Below are 22051 nucleotides of genomic sequence, written 5' to 3' on the forward strand. Positions count from 1 at the left end.
TAGGATCTTACTTTGAGCAAGAGCCATTACAGACTATACACTGTAGTATAGACCACAGTCCTTAATCATTTATCCAAGAACTTTTGTGAACCATTAAGGAGTATTAGGGAGCCAAGTACACATTATGAGCATATGTGTGCGGAACAGGCATTTCCCTTTAAAAACGAGGCCTGCCCCAAAGAGATGAGCAGACAAGGCAAGTGCACAACAGCAGTCTACCGAAGCCCATTGAACAAACTATCTTTATGCCTACTATACTTCCAAAGGGGCCTAAGGAGGTAGAGCCAACCACAAAATGGTTACCACAGGATATGGGACCAAACACAAACATCAGGGAGTGAGGTTATTTTTAAACAAACATATTGTTTGAAAGCATTTTCTTGCATATGCACAGCTTGCCATCAGGTATGCAGTGGAAATCTTTATGCTGTGTTGGCAGCTGTTGCCAAAACAAGCCAATCAGAAGCCTTGCTGAGCAAATGCCCACTCTGGCCCTGCCCACCGTCTACAAATACTTGGCATCTCATCACAAGGAAGGATACATGCCAGTCATTTTTGGTGGCAGCCATGCATACAGGGCATTGCCCAGTTCCGAATCACCCACTCTGCCTCTTTCTCATTCTCCTTATTCTCTGCTCTCCATTCTAATTCTACTTATTCTCTTACTCTCTGTCCAAAGAGGACATCTCTGGGGTGTATAATTGTACCATGTTCAAGGTCACGACCCCCAGCTGAAGATCACTAAAGATCAAAGAACCACATTTGCACTGAAATTGTATTGCACTCCAGTTGAGCTTAGATCCCAGTAGCAGGGTCCGCCCTGGTTAGTATTTGGATGGGAGACCACCAAGGAATACCAGGGTTGCCGTGCAGAGGAAGGCACTGGCAAACTACCTCTGTTAGTCTCTCGCCATGAAAACCCCCAAAAGGAGTCGCCATAAGTCGGCTGCGACTTGATGGCACTTTACACACACACACACACACACACACACACACACACACACACACACACACTCACTCACACACAAATTCCATTAATAACAGTAGATAACCAGAAGCCTGTGATTGTGGTATATCTCTGGCATACATAAACTACCTGTTACTATCCAGATATTTCACAGCACAATGCATTATTATTTAATTATCTTACCAGGACAGGCCATTCAATTTTAGATCAAATTCTTTTCAACATAGAATGAAATGAAGACAGGACCTTGATGTCACTATCCATCATAGTTTAGCACAAGAACATTTTACTTTTCTGCCTTTAGCGACATATTACTCTGATGTATAGAACCAACTGAGAACAGAAAAACATTTGTCTTCAAAATCTATTTTTAGTGCAGAAAACTAACTGCATTGTTGGGGCTGGTCCAAGCATGAGGTTAGAGCAAGATAGCCATCTTAGACAGCGATTTTTAGGTACCATGACTAAAGGTCTGCAAATTCTTAATTCAAATTTATATTACCACAGAGGAGAACGATACTTAGGTTTTCCACATCTGTTGTCAAAATACTTTGTGGCAGCCATGACCATTGGAAGGAATGGCTATAGTTTCTAGGACTTGTATATGAAGGCTTTCTCTTCCTTGAATGCCCCATTTTTACGACATTAAACCCATAACACTGTTGTCATATCTAAACTATGGATTTAATATGGTTTAATAGTTATTCTCCCTTTCCAGAGACTCCTGAGAGCTATGATTCTGTGACAGTACATAGGGAGAGCTCAGCACTCCTACCAAACTATGGTATGTTTCCCAGGATTCTTTGCAAGAAGCTGTGAGAATGAACTGATATATATTTATAGTGTAACTGTGACTACATAGAATTTGATCCTAAACTAGAGAACCAAGAAAGCAACAGTAGGCTGTGTGTGTAGTACTGCACTTGTGTTCATCTCACAATTCCAATCCAAGTTGCAGAACAGAAGGTCTCCCACACTGCCAACCAAGCTGTTAGGTGGAGCTGTCAAAGCCAGCCCCAAACCCAGTCTTTTTAGACGACCGACTTCCCTTTAATAAATCTTTGATGGTAGGAGGAGCATCATGATTGTGTCTCTGGGCAGTTATGCTAGATATGTACTGCATTACTTCCTGATAGATTTAAAGATTTCCCTTTCACACACATTCACAGACTGCTTTAAATATGCAGTAAGGTTGATCCCTGTAAAGATACTTGTTTTACACATGTATTGCTTCTCCCGGTGTCTTGTCTTATACAAGCAGTAAGCTCATAATGATAGATTTCAGTTCAATCTAGCATGAACAGAAGATCTGTATAACTTGGTCTAGAAGAAAGTACTTTAGATACTGATTCATGTTTACCTTAGACATACACTCAAGTTATCACCATTTCCAAAGTGGGCGAACTATGTGTGCGCTGATTTCTCATCAGTTTTTTTTAAATCACTAAATATCAGATGCTTGTTTGTGTAATATTTTTCTTGCATGTTCCTTTATACCTGACCAAATAGATCTTGTCTAACATGGAAGCATTTCTTTTTTATATATACAAAGAGTGGCTAGTGTTACAAACAAATTATTGGGAGCTTTACATGCCCTTTAATTTCCATTACAAATGCTTACGTTTTCCCTGCGTTAAATATAGGGGTTTACCCAGCCAGAAAGTAGAATGTGAAGTTTATCTTTGAAATTAAATTCCACAGGAAATGTATGCTGGTTCACCTACTTAAATCAGTAGCCCTGTCCCCATAGCAACAGGCTCTCAAATTTAAATGCACTGCACATCATTTCAGAATGGAGGTGCTGTCACAGCAAAACAATTTCTCAACATTGCAAGTGCAAAACCCTTAGGAGGAAATTACTTCCAGGAGCCAAAACAATATTTTAAAACACAAACCCAGATCCCAGAGGATACAGTCCTTCAGAGGAACAGAGCTTTTAATAGAACAAAAAAGAAAAGGTTCTTGGGTTCCCAAGAACTGCAAAAGCTTGCACTGACAGGAAGCATTTGCTGACAGGAATCAAAGACGACCTGTCTGTTCACAGCTTTGACAAGCTGCTTTCTCTGAGCATGAGGAGGATTCAAGAAGCAACACAACTACTGTGAAGCGGCAACAGGAAAAGCACATAAAAGAAACACTTGTTCTCTTTGAAAAGGCAACCTGCTGCTTGGGGAGTGAGCTGGTCGGGGCCATTAAAACTACAGTTGATATGTTAACAGATGATAACTTAACAACAACAAAACTATCAATCTCTAACCAAAATGTACCTGCAGATTGTAGACCTTGACTACCTCAGATTATGTTATAAATGGCTAGAACGGAAGACCCCTTTCTCACCCACATCTGACACAAAGGCATCCTATGAGTGTGTGCATGCACGTCTGTGAGAGAGCAACATGATACCCCTGAGATGTAGACAAAGGAGGCAACATCATGCTTGATAGCTTCACTGAGCTTATTCTTGGCTTTTGACTCAACCCACAGGCAAAGGCAAGGCTGGAGATCGTGGTGATAACGGCAGCACTGATCATGCTAGAAGGGGAACTTTGATTAAATGGGAACTAGAAATTTGGGTTGGGAATCAGAGGTAGCTATGACTATGTGGCTGAGTTCTTCAGGTGCTTGGTTAGGAGAAAGATGGGGTCAATCACACAAATGCATTTAAACACACTCTACAGTATCAGAATCAATTTACATGTTGAGAAATTCATGAGGATTGATGCCTAGACATGTACTGAGGGCTCCGGGCTGGGATTTAATTTCCCAGGAGCATATGGACTCATATCAGGACTGTGGAAGGTGGGGACAGGTTCTTCAGCTTTCCCCCAGCACTATTTTCCCCAAGTTGTCCTGTCATGGAGACTTGCATGTAGAAGTGGGTTAAACAGCAGTTCTCTGGGGCTGCTTCGGGTCAGAAAAACAGCACTGGCAGTGGCGGGGGTACTTATACTACATACATTGCCGCCCCAAATGCTATTGAGTCTGCATGGGCCCAAGAATCAATTCCCAGACTATGTTTGGGGACAGTCCACAAGACCATCATACAGACTTCATAACATGTGAGGCAGGACTAGGATTATTGGTCTGGCTAGCCTTGCAGTGTCTACTTTCACTGGCAGTGGTCAGAGATTCTTTTAAATGGATGTGCTAGTGATTAAAGAAGGTATACACATGCATGAAACACCTGATCTTTACCAATGAAGTAGCAGTTTCATCCATAACCTGATCCAGATACTACAGGTGTGGAATCGGGTTCAGTAGGAGCAGTGTGATCAGCTAGTGCATGCATCTGCATGGAATGGGATTATGCAATTTTGGATCATTCAGTCATGTTTAGTACACAGCCCAATGAACTTGAAAATCACAGCGTAAGTCAGCAAGAATGTGATATGTTCTCATAGAATAGTTGATTGGAACACCTATACACTTACTAAACAGTGGAGCCACTTTCCACACATGTCCCTCCATGCCTGCAGTTTATCAGTTGGCACGGAGATTGGTCACACTGGCCTACATTGCGGCCGGAATTCGGATGGCCCTCTGGCATACCCAGTGCTTTGCATTGTGAATCCCTTCCAGTGCAAACTTGAATGTCAAAAATGCAACCTTTAGAGAAAGAAAGAGAATAGAACAGCTAAGAAGTATGAATGAATATTCTTGCTTTTCATCAAGTATACCATAGTGGGACAACAGAGAAATCTATCTCAATGCCATCATGAAGAAGGGCCAAACAGAAAGGATGGAGATAATTAATTTCTATTGGTCTGTAAATGCTAAGTACTTGAATGAGCAGCAGCAAGTTGGATCAGGCCATATGGGACAGAAAGAGAGGATTAAATCCAACTCCTGCTTGGTTTTGCTAATCCAAGCAGGGTCCCATCATGCCTGTTTTGGCACTTATAGGTTCAAGCTTCAGATTAGGGTCCTTAAATGAAAGAGACCACCAAAAACGGCCACTCGGTATCATATCTCATCAAGGAAATAAATGATGTCTTTATTTTAAAAGTGATAAATGAAACTGCCATTTATGCACACACACTTTTCATAGGAAATGCAATACATATGAAGTTTTTCCTTGGGTATTTTTTTTAAATCATAGCTCAAAATATAAGAAACTGCAGTTTCATGCTGGATGAATCTGGAAAAGGTGTATCTGTCATGAGAATGTGTAAATGATGAATGTGGAATTTTTTAATTGCCATTTTTTCCTGCACTTTTCATGAACCTGATATTGCATTTGTCCATCTACATCTTTTACAAGAGGCTTCCAGCATGCTGGTGTATATTGCTAGTAGGTTGCATTCAGCTTAGAGAGTCACAAATCATGCCCATGTGATACAGTGCATTATTTTGGAGTGGGGGTAGTTGTTGTTTTTTACTGTGCATTGTTTTGTTGCTTTTACTCAGTATGTACTTTGCTGGTCTTATGTAATTAATCTGCAAACATCTGTCAGAAATAAAGGACATTCTGCTCACATGGTACTTGATTGCTAGGCAAAAGCAGCTACATGAAAACATCTATAGAAATACTCAGTCAGTTTCAAACAAATCCTAATAGCATTGTCATGGCAAATATAGTGATGTTGGAGCCAGTAGTTGGCTGAATGGTTACCTGCACACCATCCAAATACAGAAACAGCAGTCAGCACAAAAGTGAACAAGATAATGACTCAGTGTGCTAGAGAACACTCTGGACCAGCTTTCTCAAGGCCAAACTAGATGTGATGGTGTCCTCATGGCTGTCACAAGGACACGGCTGCCATGAGGCCCCATCCCTTATCAGGCCCATACCATGGCTCACTTGCTTCCCACATCTTTTCTAGTGCACAGGGGGAGTATCAGTATTTGAAATCGGAGGGGGGGGAGAGTGCCATGCTGTGCGCCTGATCAGGATCAGCAGCATCCTAATGGTGGCCATCAAGGTCACCATCAAGTCTATACAAACTACCAATTGACAAAAATGGCAGGAAGCTGCCATTTGAGGGGTGGTGGGTGGGAATGCATGAGGAAACAAATCCACTTGAAACTTCACTGCCACGGTGAATGCAAAGGCATTTGCAGAGGCAATAAGAGGGAAATGGGAAATTACCTCTATGTGGAAGTGACCAGAAATGGGCCATGGTGGATCTCCAAATGCCACAAGGAGTCCTCAGTGCTCCTTGGGTTACATGTAGTTCAAGCCCAGTCTACCAATATATTCATGTGTGCAGCAGGTAACTACAAATTGTGCCCCTCTCAGCGGAAACCATTTTAGAATTGGTTCCAACTGGCAAACACAAAAAGTAGACCCTTCAAGCTCGAAGTGTGTCCAAATTGGCTCAATCTCACAATGAAGTTTTCTAGCGGAATGCTGATACTTACAAACGCCTACCAGTTCAAAAATGGCATACAAGTCTCTCGTTCTTCCAACCTGATTGGAAGCTAAAATGACAGTGTGTCTTGGAACATCTGTAAATGCTATGAAAATGTGTATTTTATTTTATTTTTAAATTGTTTAAAACATGGTTTTCTAGGCAAAAACAAGATGATGCAAATAATAGTTACCTTGAAAGCCATTCTTAAATTTGGATCCATTTGGCAAGAGTTCTGGAATGTATTCAACATAACCTCCTACATAAAACTGACTGAAGACATTGAGCCCAACTAATCTTCCTGGGGATATAACAGTTTTATTTTGATCATCATCCACCTTTAAAAAAAGAGAAATGTTATTTATAGCAAATGAAACCAGTATCTCTTAAGAATATGTTCCTACATGCTTCCCAGCAGAGATCCACAACTATAAATTAATAACGGGGACAAAATTCTTACAAAAACATGTTTTATGCTGCAGTTTTTAATCAATTTCCAAATTTATGAAAGGTTCTTAATTTTAAGGTCATGATTCAAAGGCCCAACCTCCTGGTGGTGGCTGGAGATCTCCTGCTATTATAACGGATCTCCAGCCAATAGCGATCACATGGAGAAAATGGCCGCTTTGGCAATTGGACTCTATGGCATTGAAGTCCCTCCCCTCCCCAGACCCCACATACCTCAAGCTCCGCCCCAAAAACCTCCCGCCGATGGTGAAGAGGGACCTGGCAACCCTAATTTCTGCCCATGTAGCAAAGAACATCCAGTTCTTGAGCTATGGGGGAGTCTATCATACTTAAAGTTTCAAGTTTGGATTATAAACAAGGGGAAGGGGGAAGTAGCTGCTTTTGAAAGGGAACTGCTGCTCAGAAAGTGTGGATGTTGACATCACCATGTGGAATCACAGAGTTTGTAAATAAATGGGACTCGAGTATATTTCAAATTACTAGTTTACATGATAAATGGCTTTTTAAAAAATTAAATTATTTTCTTAGTAACATAAAGATCTCCAAGGCATATAAACAAGAACAAATTTACATTAAAAACAATTAGTTAAAACAATAAAACTAGTGTTAATAACAGCATTAAAACAGTCAAACAATGATAACAGCAGCAGTAGAATTTTAAAAGAAACAATTCAATTCAGCAGCAGATAAAAATATAAACATGTAAATAAGACAAATGCTCATACTGCCACATTCTTTCAGCCAAATGTAGCTCACAAGATAGTGTTGAGAATAAAAGGGAAAAGCCCACCCTGATCTCTCTGGAGGAAGGGCAAGATCAAAATGTATGACTGAGACATCCATGGGCACTGGGAACCTACACAGTTTAAGGTTGTAAAGGTGAGCACCAGCACTTTGGATTGAACTCCGAAACAAATCAGCAACTGTACTTGCTGTAAAGATTGTTTCAATAAATTTCAATAAATACTTCATATCTGATGAATTAAACTCTGAGTCATGAAAGCTTATACCCTGAAAAAAAATGTTGGCCTCTATACTACTGGACTCGCATTTTGTTCTGCTACTACAGACCGACACGGTTACCCACCAGAAAAAAAAATACTTGTTACCTTAAGCCATCCAGTCTGAAGAGATTTGCCAAGGCTGACCATGTGAACATGAAGCGTCGTATTTATCGGCTCACTAATAATAGTGGCTGTTCCAGATCCCAAGTTGTAGCTGTATACCACACTGCCATGGTGCAGGCCTAACACCAGGAAATCATCACCGTTGAGACCTAAAGCAATGATACCAGATTAAAGTGGCAATCTACGAAAGATAGACTCTCATTTTTAATGCAGACTCCGCTTGCATTTTTCTCTTTTCTCTTTCAGCATATCAGAAGGAGCAAGGTGTTGTAAAAGAGGGGTGGAAATTGAGAGAAACCCTTTTGTGTGCCGAAATTGTTTTTTTGTTTTGTTTTCTGGCACAAAATCAGTTAATTTTGAAGAAGTTCCTGTTATTTTTGTGTTTCTGCCACAGAAACAGAGGGCACCTATGCACCTGCATTTCACACAAAGGTAACAAAAAATAACCCCCCTTCAAAATTAGCCCTTTGTGCACTGAAATTAAACATATCTTTTTGGCATGCAAAAGGCTAACTGGTTATTTTGTCATAACACATGATGCATTTTCCCAAGGAACTGCAACACTTGGGGTTGTGGAAGTGTGTACTACAAGACTTGAAAATGGACCCTGCCTTTGTCCATGGTCTCTGTGGACCTCAGGGCAATCCCATGATCATTTTACTCCTTCAGTTCCGCAAGCAGATTTATTGCAGATGTTGTTATTGGGGGAAAACAAGCAGGCTACATCCTCCACTGCCAGGTTCTGTGCAGTAGCGATTAAAATCCATCTATCTGAGAGTATTCCTAAAGAGCATAAGGATTAACCTCAAAAGGGTGTCCATCGGTTATGTAATTATGTATTCAGACAATTTGGACTGAGTTCCCAGAAAGAAGGATTATGTTGTAACAGCATATAGTATGTATATGAGCATATTTGCCCGTTGAACTAACCATATGTATTTTTCTGGCAAGGCCGTAATAAAGTGTTTGTTGTTGTTGTTACTCCTTCAGTTCTGCTCCTCAAAGATCCATGAAATTCAATCCAAAATCATCAGATTGAAACTTCTGGATTAAAGATGGAATGAACTCAGATGGAACTGGAAGAAGGTCTCATCCATATGGGGAATATGCATCAGCTCATCACATCTTGTAACCTGCACAGAGCTTTCTAATTAATTTTTAACCCAAATGCTTTCCGTGTAATAATTGTATAATGTGTGAAAGGGCTCATGGTTTTAAGTGGGTCAAATAATATAATCCTTAGAGCAGTCTTTCAGGTATTGAAATCAGACCCAACCAATCACAGTAGGGTCCATTTCCATGAAGGCACCCATCAGATATGAGGGCTTTCCCACATTCTCATCTTCCTTGCTTCCTCATTTTCCATGAGAGTCACTGTCATGAGCAAGCAAATATTCCTATACAAGGCATATTTCAAGACCTTGAACCACTCCGTGATTTGATATTAATACCTGATTTAAGGTAAAATTGATGTCAAGAAGGGTTCCTGGAAGCCTGACTGCCCATTCCTGAGTTTCAGGGCTGATTGGGCTTAGGAGGAGGCGTGACCTCACGCTAGCGTAAGTGCCTCTTAATCCGTGATAAGCGTAAGTGCCTCTTAATCCATTGGCGCCTGAGTGCCGCGGAGCTGCATGTCACTCCCCCAGCGGTGCAGTCCTTCCAGGACGTAAATCCCAGCGGAGACATGCAGCGCTGGTGGGGGGGTGTTCCCAGTGGTGGAGATTATTTTAGTCAGCTTCCACAGCTCCTCCAGTCTGGGAACGCCCCCTCCAGGAACAGCTTTGCTGAGCCAGGTTTTTCCTGGCGCAGCCTCACTGTTTCCTATGAGGGGAAAGCCCCATTTTCTGGGTTAAATTTTTAAAAAGGCTTTTTTAAGCCTCCTGGCAGCTGGGGAACCATTTTGGAGGCGCCACAGCAACACCTCTCCGACACCATCCCCGGCTGCTGGGAGGCTCAGGAACGGGCTGCGAATCTCCAAAGTGTGAATTACCTGAGAACTGGACCCATTTCAACCAAACAACATACAGAAACATTCTTGGTTGATTAATGTCATAAGTAGATGAGATGCAGAAAATATTAAATAAGTGTGGAGGAAATATCAGATTAAAAAAAGAAAAAAAATGTTCTATTTATTTGGTCAATTTAAATGTAATGTACTTCTGTCTCACAATGTTTCTCTCTCTCTTTCAACTCCTCATAAAAAGAAATAATAGAAACTGGGTTTTTTTAAAAAACAACAACACCCATTTAATAAGCTATCGTAAATCAGCTGAAGTCCATAGGCTTACAAAGGCATAACTTTATTTAGGATCGCACTATTCTTGTCTTATGGTACAAAGGAAACGTCTTCCACATTTTTCTAATGTTCCATCCAGCTAGTGTTCTCATGCCCTCTGGCGGCTGACCACAGAGTCTGTTGTGTGGAAATGTTCCAACTCTTAGCTCAGTGTTCTGTATAATCCCCATTCAAAGGCAACAGTATAATATCCTGCCTGCATGAAACAGACCGGGAAAGGGGACTGCTGCAAGGGCTGCTGACAGCCCTCCAGTTCCATTCAAAACCCAACTAACGTTGTGCTCCTGCTCAGGAAACAGGGAACAGAATGGCTTCAATCCCACATAGAATTTGTCTGGGTGCAAGGGGGTGGGGGTGGTTTTCACCAATTCCCTCTTCCCACATGAAACCTCTGATTCCCCTGTGCTGCAGGAGCAGCATTTCAGAGGTGTTTGGGGCTGCTGTAAGAGCGGGGAATTGTTGAACCCCCCATGCCTGTGGAAATTCTTGGCAGAATCCAAGCTTCACAATTCTAAAATAGATAATAGAAGTGAGGGGCCAGCAATGACTTGTGTAGGGAGAGGGTTGTATTTTTCCCCACCCCCATTATTTCCTCTTTCCCTTCCCTGAAAGCTCCCACAGCCTCTTGGCGGTTCTTGCTTCCTTCTCTTTTCCCACCCACCAGCCAACTTACTTTTATCTACACCTCTATCTTTAGCTTTTCCTCCTTCTCTCCTCCTGACAGCCTCTATGTAGGAAAACTACGGCCCAGTAGCACCAGCTGCCAGGCCTAGTTGTGTGGTGGGGAACCTGCAAGGACTTACAGGGGCACCTCACTTACCCCTGGATCTAGGGTTGCCAACCTCCCGGTACTGGAGATCTCCTACTATTACAACTAATCTCCAGCTGATAGAGATCAGTTCACCTGGAGAAAATGGCCACTTTGGCACACTTTGGCAATCTTTTGTAGAAAGATCTGTCCTGTTTGTTCATGGCTCCAATCTCCAGACTGAAGTATCCACAGTTTTTGCTATATGGAGACTTAGATGTATTGTTAATATTAATTAAAGCAAAGATCCACAAAATGGTGGCTCATTGTAGCACATGGAAAGGATAGTCTTGCTGGGTTTTGTCAGCTTAAAAAAAAACGCAGTTCATTTTTCCATATTAATAATAATGAAATAATAATGAATAGAAGAAAGTTTAAAGTCAACACTCCTGCCTTTTCTTTTTGCCCAAAAGGGAAAAAAGCCATTGTCCTTCAGACTTGTCACCTTACCAGGAAAAATAGGTCAAAAACAAATATTTATCTTCATATTTGAACACCATCTAGCCATATGCTGAGAAAATGTGATGGCTTTAGAAAACTTCCATGGCTGGAAATGGGTGGTAGAGCTGCACATCATTTCAAGCACTCATCTACTGTGATCACCCTTTTCCCACAGTAAACCAGGGCATCCCATTTCTAATAGTCACCGTTCCACAACCAGCCTCTCCTTATATCTTTGTTAGGCCAGCTCTACACATGAATCCTGTAACCTAGATGGCGACAGCTTTACATGCTTTACTTAGTGCACTTAGTAAACAATTAGTACTTAGTACACAATTAGAATGAAAGAGTTAGATAGTACTAAAAGAGTGTTGGTGCATGGTTTGAAGGCACCTGAGGTAGCAGCTTTGCTGACACTAAGGAGGTCCCCATATATACTGCCTTGATTTTCATGGTGGCAGATGTGATATAAATACAGTAGTGGTGGCGGCGGCAGCAATAGTAGTAGTGTTGCTGCTGGCGGCAAAATCATAAACTGAGTTAGGTTTGGTCTTTGACTCTATTTTCCAGGGGTCATCCCTGTAACATACAAAGGTGGTTTCTCCATTGCCTGTTTGGCTGCCAATACAGTGCAGTGACAATGGGGCTTCCACATGGCAGGTTTCTCTGCAGTCCCCAAGCCCCTCAGCAGCAGACCTTCCCCCTTCCTTGGTCTACTGTGATTTTTTCAAGTTTTTTAAAAAAATAGCAATTACATATTGTTATATTGATATACCATTATAAGCAAAGGGTAACAGGTTCTGAGAATTCCCAACTTTCATTTTTTAAAAGCTTCTAGCCCCTTCCATTGCAGAGATACTCCTTTCCCCCTGTGACATTTATTGCTATAATCGGTGACATAAATTGTTATAATAGAATATCAATATAATGATATGAAATGGCCAGTTTTTTAAAACGTCCCCTGGAGGTGGGGGAAGGAAATGGCTGTCATGGGGGACATGGTCAGAGAAAATAACTTCCTCAGTGGGCAGTATAAAATTATAACTTATCACACATACTAATAATACAATCATATCATAATGGGCAGTAAGAAATATCTAAAAGCCCTTCTAGTACAGTGAAGCTCTCTGTAAATTTCTTAACTTCTTATATGTTAAAACCTGGCTTCACGGTCTCATCTTCTATTGTATGCTGGGCTCTTAAGGATGTGGATACATCAAGCAGTGTATAAGGTCAAAATCTGCTTGATGTAATATATAAGAAGTTAAGAAATTTACAGGGAGCTTCACTGTACTAGAAGGGCTTTTAGATATTTCTTACTGCCCATTATGATATGATTGTATTACTAGGATGTGTGATAAGTTATAATTTTATACTGACCACTGAGGAAGGCCTTTCCAGGCCGAAATGCGTCTGGTCCTTTTTGGAGCTCATATTGGTCAATGAAAGAGTGTACATCACAGTTGTTCATGTTTGTATATATCGAATGTGTTAGTTTTTGTCTTTATTAGGAGTTTTATGCTTTTAATCTATACGTGCACCTTATTAAAATTTATATATTTGTAATTTTAGCATTTTTCAGTTCAACCTCTTTGGTTTGTAATCGGCATTTTGGTTGAGTCCCATCAGGATTTCCCTCTTTTTTTGGTGTTTTTTCAGAGAAAATAACTGTCATTTTCCCACCCACAACAGCCATCCTGGTTTTTACTGATTGATTGTGATCAATGATCATCCAACACTGTCATAAGAGCACAAGGTAAATCATGTAAAAACTGTAAAAATTCATAACCTCATGAATCACTAATTTTAAAAATGTGTGGGTAAAGATCTGTCAAGTCTCAGGTGACTTATGGCGACCCCTTATGGGGTTTTCAAGGCAAGCAACAAGGGTTGCTCGCAGAAGGCCTGGCAACCATAAGAAAGCTCTAAAGATAAATGTGTATTTTTGTTTATGGTTTTCACTTGCCCATAAACACACAGCAAACCATATCATTTTTAAAGCCCTTATTTTCCTGGTTTTTCCTGTATGACACCTCATTAACTTACCTTGGCCCTTCTGCCCAGTGAAAAATATCAGGTTATCTTGAAGTGATGAGTTGTCATTTGTCAACCGAAATTTCAGATGGAATTTGTAGTAGAGGCTGATATTTGGAATCGCTGAATAAGCTAGGAATGAAGTATAGCCAAAGGCATCTGTACCACTGAAGCTAGGAGAAGTAATATTAATAGCTGTTTGAGGGGGAAAAAGAAGAAATTCTATATCATTTCAAATTCTATATCATTTCAAAGACTAAATTTTCCCTTCCCCGACCTATGAGAACAAATCTGGCAATTCCTTGCTTTTTTTAATTCTTGGTGTGATTAATACTCTGTCATATTTCACAATCTCAGCCTCTTCACTAACCAGGTGGGCAGAACTGTGTTCGGTACGCTTTGACAGCCCTTTTGAAAAGCTATTCACTTATGCTTTAAATAAAGACCTAACTTATAGATAAGGGAAAGCAAGGGAGGATTTAAACCAGTAATTTAAAATCTCTTCCCAACATGGTAGGACATTTAATTTATTTATTAATTGTGTTTGTAGATTGACTATCCCTTGTGGCTGAAGGCTGTAAACCAATACCTTATGCCATTAAAACATACCTGTAAAAACAAACAGATGATATACTGTGACTAAAGAAGTAAGGGAAAAACAGACTTATTTTAATACCCTAATGCATGTGCTGTGCATCCTTAGGAACATAGCTTCATTTATAAACACAGCAGCAACTTTTTTCTCATCATGACTATAGAATACAAGGAGAAAGAGCTTTAGAATATTTGCACCAAGGAGGCACAGAACTCCTAGCACACATACTATAAAAAGTTGCCATGAAGATAGTTTCAGGTGGGTAGCCATATTGCTATGCAAGATTCAAGTCCAGTAGCACCTTAAAAACCAGAAAAAAATTCCAGGGTATAAGCTTTCAATAGTCAAAGCTCCCCGGTATCTAATGAAGGGAGTTTTGACTTTCAAAGCTTATACCCTGGAAAATTTGTTGGTCTTTAAGGTACTACTGGACTTGAATCTTGAAGTTTCATGGTGTCTGTATGGACTTTGTATCATGTTAATTGGCCCTCAGGAGGAGTCAGGGAGGATTCTGGTTCAACACATGAATTCTATTTAATTTGACCAGTTGTGAAGTGGATTAAAGAGTTCATCGATCATGGATCTTCTTTAGTAAACTGTACATTATTGTGGTCCAACTTACTTCTTTTTGCTAAGTTATAAGAACACTTACTCAAGAACGAGTAACTCGCTCAGAGAAGGAGGCAGTGAAATTAATTTGCATGACAGAAGAAAGGCTTTGTATTCCTTCAACATCAGCAATTTATTTGATCAGCTTCATACATCTGAACCAGTCTGTTGTGGAAAAGTATTTACTAAATTTGGCCTCTCTCTTACCATCATGACAGAGAATCCCAGTTCTTCCATAGGGACAAAGGCACACGGTGTCTTGGTTGGATTTTGGAAAACATGTGGCTCCGCTCCCACATGGGTTCTTCTCACAGTTTGAAAACTGACATAATTTCCCAGAGTAGAGTGCAGGGCATTCACAGAACCAGTTCTCTGTATCACTGTTAGATCAAAACAAAAAGCTGTCAAGAATACAGGTGAGAAAGCTGTCTGTGGGGAGAATCTGATTCATCCTTGCCTTATATCCAGTAATATACAGTCTGTCTGTCAAATCTGTCAGTTCCTTTGTATTTTTAAGCTTGTCCACCTTATACTAAGCACAAACAGTTACTTCATATTCACTTACATTAATGGGTTTCTAAGGTCTTTTTTTAAATATTGCTACTTTTTCTCAGTGTGTTATTCCTTGAAGGCTTCTGGCTCTTGTTTTTTGAGGCAGAAGCAAGTGGGCTGTGCTATTGTTTTAGTCAGATGCTTAGAACGATTAAACTGTTTTCAAGTCTTCAAAAATATAAATGAGAAAAAGGAGTCTTTCCATTTTTAAAGAAACATGGTTATCTATTGCCCTTTATGAAATAAATTTTGATGAAACAATAGGGATATATAGGAGTGCTAGGATACAGCTGGAAATCATATTCTTTCCAAGTCACCATGGCTCCTCTTTGGATATTGAGTTACATTTTGGATTGTCTTCTCTACACAGAAAAATCTAGCTGTGAATGACTGCTCTCCAGAGAGGTTTGGATGAATCACATCGGAAGCCAGAACCAGATATTACTGTGTTCACTTGTAGGAGAGTTTGTGAATGAGCAAGATTTTTATATTTATGTGGTACTACTTGTATATGTAGGTCTTCATATGGAAGGTGCGGTATGTTTCCTCCAGACCTGACTCATCTATTAGCCAGGCGAACCATTATTATGGTATAATTTTTTTAAAAAAAGTAAGCTCTCAACCCCCAAACACAGGTGCTTCCATTGCCATGCATACAGTATTCCCATACATGTAGATTTTCATGCTGATGTCAGTAAAGGAATAGTGCCACCTGAAAAACTTCCTCCAGCACTAAAGTGAATGATGAAGCCTGTGTGAAGGGACTGAAGCAGGAGGATGAGTCTATTTTAGACTCTTGCTTGTCCATAGGATGAAAAAGAGGACAAACTATTTTGATATTGATGTACTGTAGAAAGTAATGCTCAGAAATATGCAAGATGTTTATATACTTTTATATATTTATATTTTTGCCAAAGACCACTGGTGCATTGAACTTGCATCTGCTTGCACTTGGGATCCAGCTAGATTGACCACACTACAGTCAATCTAGTCTAGCCTTCTAGTCCAGCTCTGACACTTTGTCAAGAATGAGGTCATCTTAGAGGAAAATTCCAGCTAAACATTCATTTCACTGTACTCTGACTTGTCTGCAGGTGTTGACCACACCCTCATTGACAGCTACTAGTTAAGGCCATCTCCCAGGACTATTAGAATCATAGAGTTGGAAGGGGCCATACAGGCCCCTATTAGCTCATACAGTTCAGCTTGAATCTGGTAAGGGAGAGGGGAGCCTGCTCCTGTCCAGAATATTCCACGGAGACAGACCTGTGATTGGTTGGAGAAGGTCAGGGGGTTATGGCCACCTTTTTCTATAAGTTATAGCCTATTATGGAAAGGGATACCCTCTTTTCCCTTAATATTTCTTGCTTTCTTCCATCTACTCCAACAGTGCTGTCTGAAGATGTTCTGGAACACCATAAGTACCAATTGTAAGAACCAACATCTCTGCTGTAAGAATTAAGTAAGTAGTTTTTGGAGTTTTTTTTCCTGTGCATCTTGACTGCCACTGAACTATATGTAATATTTTAAAAATCTTTTCTTGAATTTCTTCAATAAACCCATTTCCACTTTATGGTGTGTGTTACTGGGGAGTACCTTAAACCAAACCCAGGTAAAGCTTGGTTATGTTACTGCACTAAGGCAGGATCAGCCTTGACATACTTCCTTCTTTTACATGTGCGAATCAGGCAACAGAGTATGTCAGCCACTGACCACCAGAATTAGGTGCATTTGAACCCCATTGGTTTCAATGGGACCTGTAAACATAGCTGTGTGTTGGACTCTGGATTCTGGCCATGATATTTGTTTAGATAATGAAATAATATTTAGTAAGCTTAGATGATAGAAGCAAATGGCCTTTCAAAAGAGTTAAGTTCACTACTTAGACAGGGAACTAAAATGCATGCAAGGAGAAAATCCCAGAGCCGAGAATGTTGTGTTTGTTAACAGAATAAAATAGGTAACTCTCCTGACACTCATTACGCCTAACAGTTCATTAGTGTATTTCAAAGCAGACCTCACGCAGTTCCAAGGCAGGCAGAATCTCAGCTAGAAAGCCGGCAAGAATGACTCCTTATGAATTATGCCTCCAGACACCTTTAAAAGGGGGAAATTGCTATCAGCTGCAATAATAAATTCCTATGAATAGCCTATTCTCGATACAGAGCTGCAGCACAAGAGAGATGGGGAAGAATGTCAATGGGATAGATTTGTTTTGGCTTGTGTAGCTCTGAGAACCCTGCATGTTCAATCATTTTGATGCCAGTGGTGTGTCGCTCTTCCGCTCACACAGGAGACAGTCTCTCAAAAGCTCGTCATTAAGGACACATACTACTGGAAAGCGTTTTTTCACCAGCCCCACTGAACGGAGCAGGCAGTGTTATTGAACAGCTCCCATTCAGCTTGTGAAGGGAATACTTCCTGGTGGCTTATTCCAAAGCTCCACTTTTATGCATACTTACAGGGAAGTAAGTCCCTTTGAACTATAGTAATGACTTCTGAGGGGAAAATGCTTAGGATTGGACTGCAAATATATTTTTGGGTTAGAATATGCAATTGGAAAACTTAGGGAAATGACAATTTCTTCTTATTTCTGCTTATGAGGTTAACTCTTGGTTGCCTTTTACCTTGAAACCCTATGGGGTGGGAGGGGGGAGCTGTTAGTTATTTTCTCCCGAAGACTTCAGTTGTATAATGTCCTTTACTTTGAAGTAATGGTACATGGCCTCTTCATAGCAGTTTTTGAATGCTATAAATATTTCAAGTACATTCTTTCAGTAATGTTTATTACACTTTTAAAGGGAAGTCTTGTTGTTCTCATCTGGCAGATGAGCCGAAGGTGTTGAGAAGAAGACTAAGATAATGGGGAGGATCCAAACAACCTCCAAAAAGCCTTCCTCCAACTTTAATGGCTCTTTCTCCAATGGAAGATCTGCTTAAGTTGGAGGAAGTCTCCTTAGCCTTGAGGAAGGCTTCATACTTTGCTCAGTGGTGTGGCAGGATAGGGTCCACCCCAATATGCAGTTCAGTCCACACATTAGCTACTATGGTTCCTTTATTGTCACTGAATCATGACACAGTCTGCTGGAAGTGGCACTGAAACTATAGCTCCACACAACACTTAATACTTGCTATATTGTGCATAATCCCTCAAGCAAACTCATAAGAATACTCAGAAGTCACATTAAGCTCAAGAAAGTGATTGCAGTCTTCAAACCAACTCTTGTTTCTCAAAGCCACCACAGTTACTGAAATTTGATATAAAATCGCTGCCCCATTAAAGAGCATCCTGCCAGTTGAAGAGGAGTATCCTGTTGGTGCAAGGTTCTGCATACCAGTTGAACATTCCTTGGGTCAGAGGAACATTTCACCACTAGTAGAACAGAAACACTGGATAAGAAGAAGAGGAAAAGTTGGTTTTTTTAATGCCAATTTTCTCTACCTTTTAAGGAGAATCAAACCGGCTTACAATCTCCTTCCCTTGGTCTCCCCACAATAGACAACTTGTGAAGTAGGTGGGGTTGAGAGAACTGTGACTGGGCCAAGGCCACCCAGCAGGCTTCTTGTGAAGGAGTGGAGAAACTAACCTGGTCCACCAGATTAGCCTCCACCGCTCATGTGGAGGAGTGGGGAATCAAACCCGGTTCTCCAGATCAAAGTCCACCACTTCTAACCATCACCATTCTGGGGTAGTAAGGTATAGTAAGGCATAAACTGGAAAATAAAAATAGCCCAGGAGCAAGCCACGCTGAGAGCCATGTGTGGTGCTGGAAGCCAGCACTGCAGGGCCACCCAGCACAGACCCAGTCAGTGGCACTAACAATGTACACCCATGGCTTTCAGTGGAGTCCAAGCCAAATGGTTCCCAAAGTAGTGGGACTTGGCTCTGTTTTCTCCTGGCCAGGAACTTTCCTTGTAAATTAATGGCTAATCCACCCCTGTGCTGGATTCATCACAAAAGCTTTCCAAACTTATTTAAAGGAAGAAAGAAAGGCGGGAGGAAGCGAAGAAACACAGCAAACATGAAGCAGGAGAAAGTTCTGTATACAAGAAGATGCAGGAGAAATACCAGAAAAGGAAGATGATATCCAATTTAAGTAGAAGAATGTGAGCATGAGAGAGATGAACAGGAACTTGGTGTGAATGAGATAAGAGCCATGGCAGAGCTAGATTATGCTAACCTTTGACCAAGAGGAGGAACAATTTGAAATGAATATGACGGAATGTTGTAAGTTACAAGTCAAAAATGTGAAAGATGATCCTAATGTCAATAAAGAAAAATTATATTGCTGTTTGACCTTAAAGGGTGAGTACTAAGTAGTTTTAGGTCATGTTACTACAGAGGGTAACAGAAAGCAACCATTCTATGTCCCTCCCCACCTTTTGTACATAATCTTTCTCTTTATATGTGCTTTTCAATCTTGTAGTTTGACCTTTTACTTTCATTGGTGCTTCAGCACAGAATGATAGCTATCAATTATGAAAGCTATAAAAATCCCTAAAAAGTGTGAAATCTAATGCTATAAAACTGTGTTGACATTTTTCAAATGTGCAATAAGTATGATTTTGTGAGTTTGGAGGCACTGAAAATTAACATAACTGGATGATACACCAGAGGAAATGTTTCACAGGCTAAAAGTGGGAGGGGGAAACCTACCTCCTTACAGTCTGACCTTTACAGTTGATACACAAGATCACTTGTTCTCCATTTTACCAAATGGGATGGGCTCAAACATTTTTCTATTTAAAAAATCAATATCCCACCCTCCTACCAGTTATGTGACACCCTTACAGTGCCATCCTAAAGAGGTCTGCTCAGAATCCGGCTCAAGTCAACTAAATGGAGCTTACCCTTAGGACAGTGTTCTTAGGATTGCAGTGTTAGATCTGATTGGAATTAGATTTAGCTAAATGATGCATTTGGAGGTTTTCTGACTTAGCAAAAACAGTAATATGATTTCCTTCTCCCTGCCAAACATATCACATAGGGTGAAAATATTTTCAGAATGTGACCTTCCTTGATGAGATTCATTTTCCAGGATCTACAAAACTTCACATTTTACTAGGTGGCCCACAAAGACAAGTTCATCAAGCAAAAAATAGTACATCTTCTTGACTACATTAGCAGAGAACTTTAAAAACAGTTTGAAATCTAGTTAGCGTGTCTCCACTCAGGTTGGATTAAATGACCTTTGGTAGCCAAGACTAAAGACAGCTATTCTGCAAAACTGATCACAACCCATTTTCTGCAGCCAAGTCCCGAAATACAATCATCTTTCCACTGGTCCTTCGGACAGATACTTGCAGGATTTACATCAAACATTCCTAAAAGTAAAGCATTCATTTGGCGATGGGAAAGACTGACAAGGTTAGACAGGTACCAAAGAATCACCTTTTGTAGTGGGAAAATAACAGACAGCGACTGGCTGTCATCTACAGTTTATTGCTAATATTCCTCTAGCATACATCATGGATTTACAGGTTTTCTTGGTAGTTGATTCTTCCCACTCAAAGGCATCCTTTCCACTCAAATGCAACATTGGGCAACCCAATATAAATTCAAAGCCAGAGGGTATCCCCTACAAAACAACAACAACAACACACCACTGCTGCCATTTTGTCCTCATATCAAGCATCACACAACACTATCACAGAACCCAATAATATTAACCATATCTGAACATCCTGCAATGTGATATATGCTATCATATGCCAATAGCAGACGTCTGCTATTTACTTCCAAGTAGTAAAGTTTCCATTTCATCCAGCTGGGAGTCTTGTTTTCATCTATGCTCTATAATGGGCTTTCTAGCCTCTGTTTGTAGTCATCCTGGCCCCACCTGCCACCCTTCTGATATTTGTGTATAAGTCTGTCAAGTGATTTCAACGTTTAATGCATCTGACAAAGTAGGTTCTGGCCTACAAAAATGTATGCTGCAATATATACTATTAAAAATATGACCTGTGGTCAATGAAATGTTTTTCTGATGAAGTCAAATTAACGGGATCTTGTAGTACCAAAAAACTAAGGTACCATAACACTCTGTTATTATGGCTGCAGCAAACTCAGCATGGCTGTCTCTATGAAATTTTTCACAGGTAATATTGTTTATTTTTATCCTCACCTACACCCAAGGACCCATGATGATAATTTCCCCTTTTATTTCTCACAGCAACCCTATGAAGTAGACTAGGCTGATGGTTGTATTTTAGATATTTTGTATGAGAAGGCAGAATGGGAATATGCAAGCAGGCTTCTATAGGCCAGTTGAAGTCAGATAATCCTGAGGTTCAAAAGATGCCATAATCAACCTCAGTGTTTCCTTCTTGAGATCTTTCTTCATTAGAAACTTGTTCAGCTGTTTGAGATCCAGTATAACCTATTATTTTTGGTACTAAGAAAACGGGAATAGATACCAGAGCACCACCAGTTTTCAGGGACAAAGTCAAATGCCTCTTTGTTCAGGAGATGACTTGACACATGTAGGAAAAGAAGATGTTCCTTGCAAATTGTTAATTCAATAAAGATCTGAACCTATCCCTTGATTGCCTGACAAACATCAGGGCACACCCCAAGACAACTTTCTTTTTTAAAAGGGGATTTTTAAAGGTGTTTCTCTTATAAGGCAATTTGTAGGCACTAGCCATCTTTTCCATGCAGTCGCATCCATTTCTTACTACAGCCCCTGTCCAACATTGGCTTTTGTACATGCAGGTTTTGTGATTCCCAGAATAGCCTTTATAGGAGGTCAATTGGGCCCCTTCCCCATTTTTCACCAACAGAAAAGCTGGTTGTATCCAAC

The 22051-nt window shown here is 40.4% G+C and overlaps 1 protein-coding gene across 1 annotated transcript in view; it reads right to left on the reverse strand.

Moving 5' to 3' along the window:
* The window catches only part of LOC130483410 (protein eyes shut homolog), a 148708-nt gene that overhangs the window by 13440 nt on the left and 113217 nt on the right, over nucleotides 1-22051 (reverse strand). Inside the window, exons 7-11 of the mRNA XM_056856172.1 lie at nucleotides 14904-15076; nucleotides 13505-13687; nucleotides 7896-8062; nucleotides 6512-6656; nucleotides 4399-4573 (exon numbers count right to left, since the gene is read on the reverse strand). Coding sequence (XP_056712150.1) covers nucleotides 4399-4573; nucleotides 6512-6656; nucleotides 7896-8062; nucleotides 13505-13687; nucleotides 14904-15076 — 843 coding nt within the window. The remainder of the gene's footprint in view (nucleotides 1-4398; nucleotides 4574-6511; nucleotides 6657-7895; nucleotides 8063-13504; nucleotides 13688-14903; nucleotides 15077-22051) is intronic.

Source organism: Euleptes europaea, chromosome 10 (genome assembly GCF_029931775.1).
Source record: "Euleptes europaea isolate rEulEur1 chromosome 10, rEulEur1.hap1, whole genome shotgun sequence".
NCBI lineage: Eukaryota > Metazoa > Chordata > Lepidosauria > Squamata > Sphaerodactylidae > Euleptes > Euleptes europaea.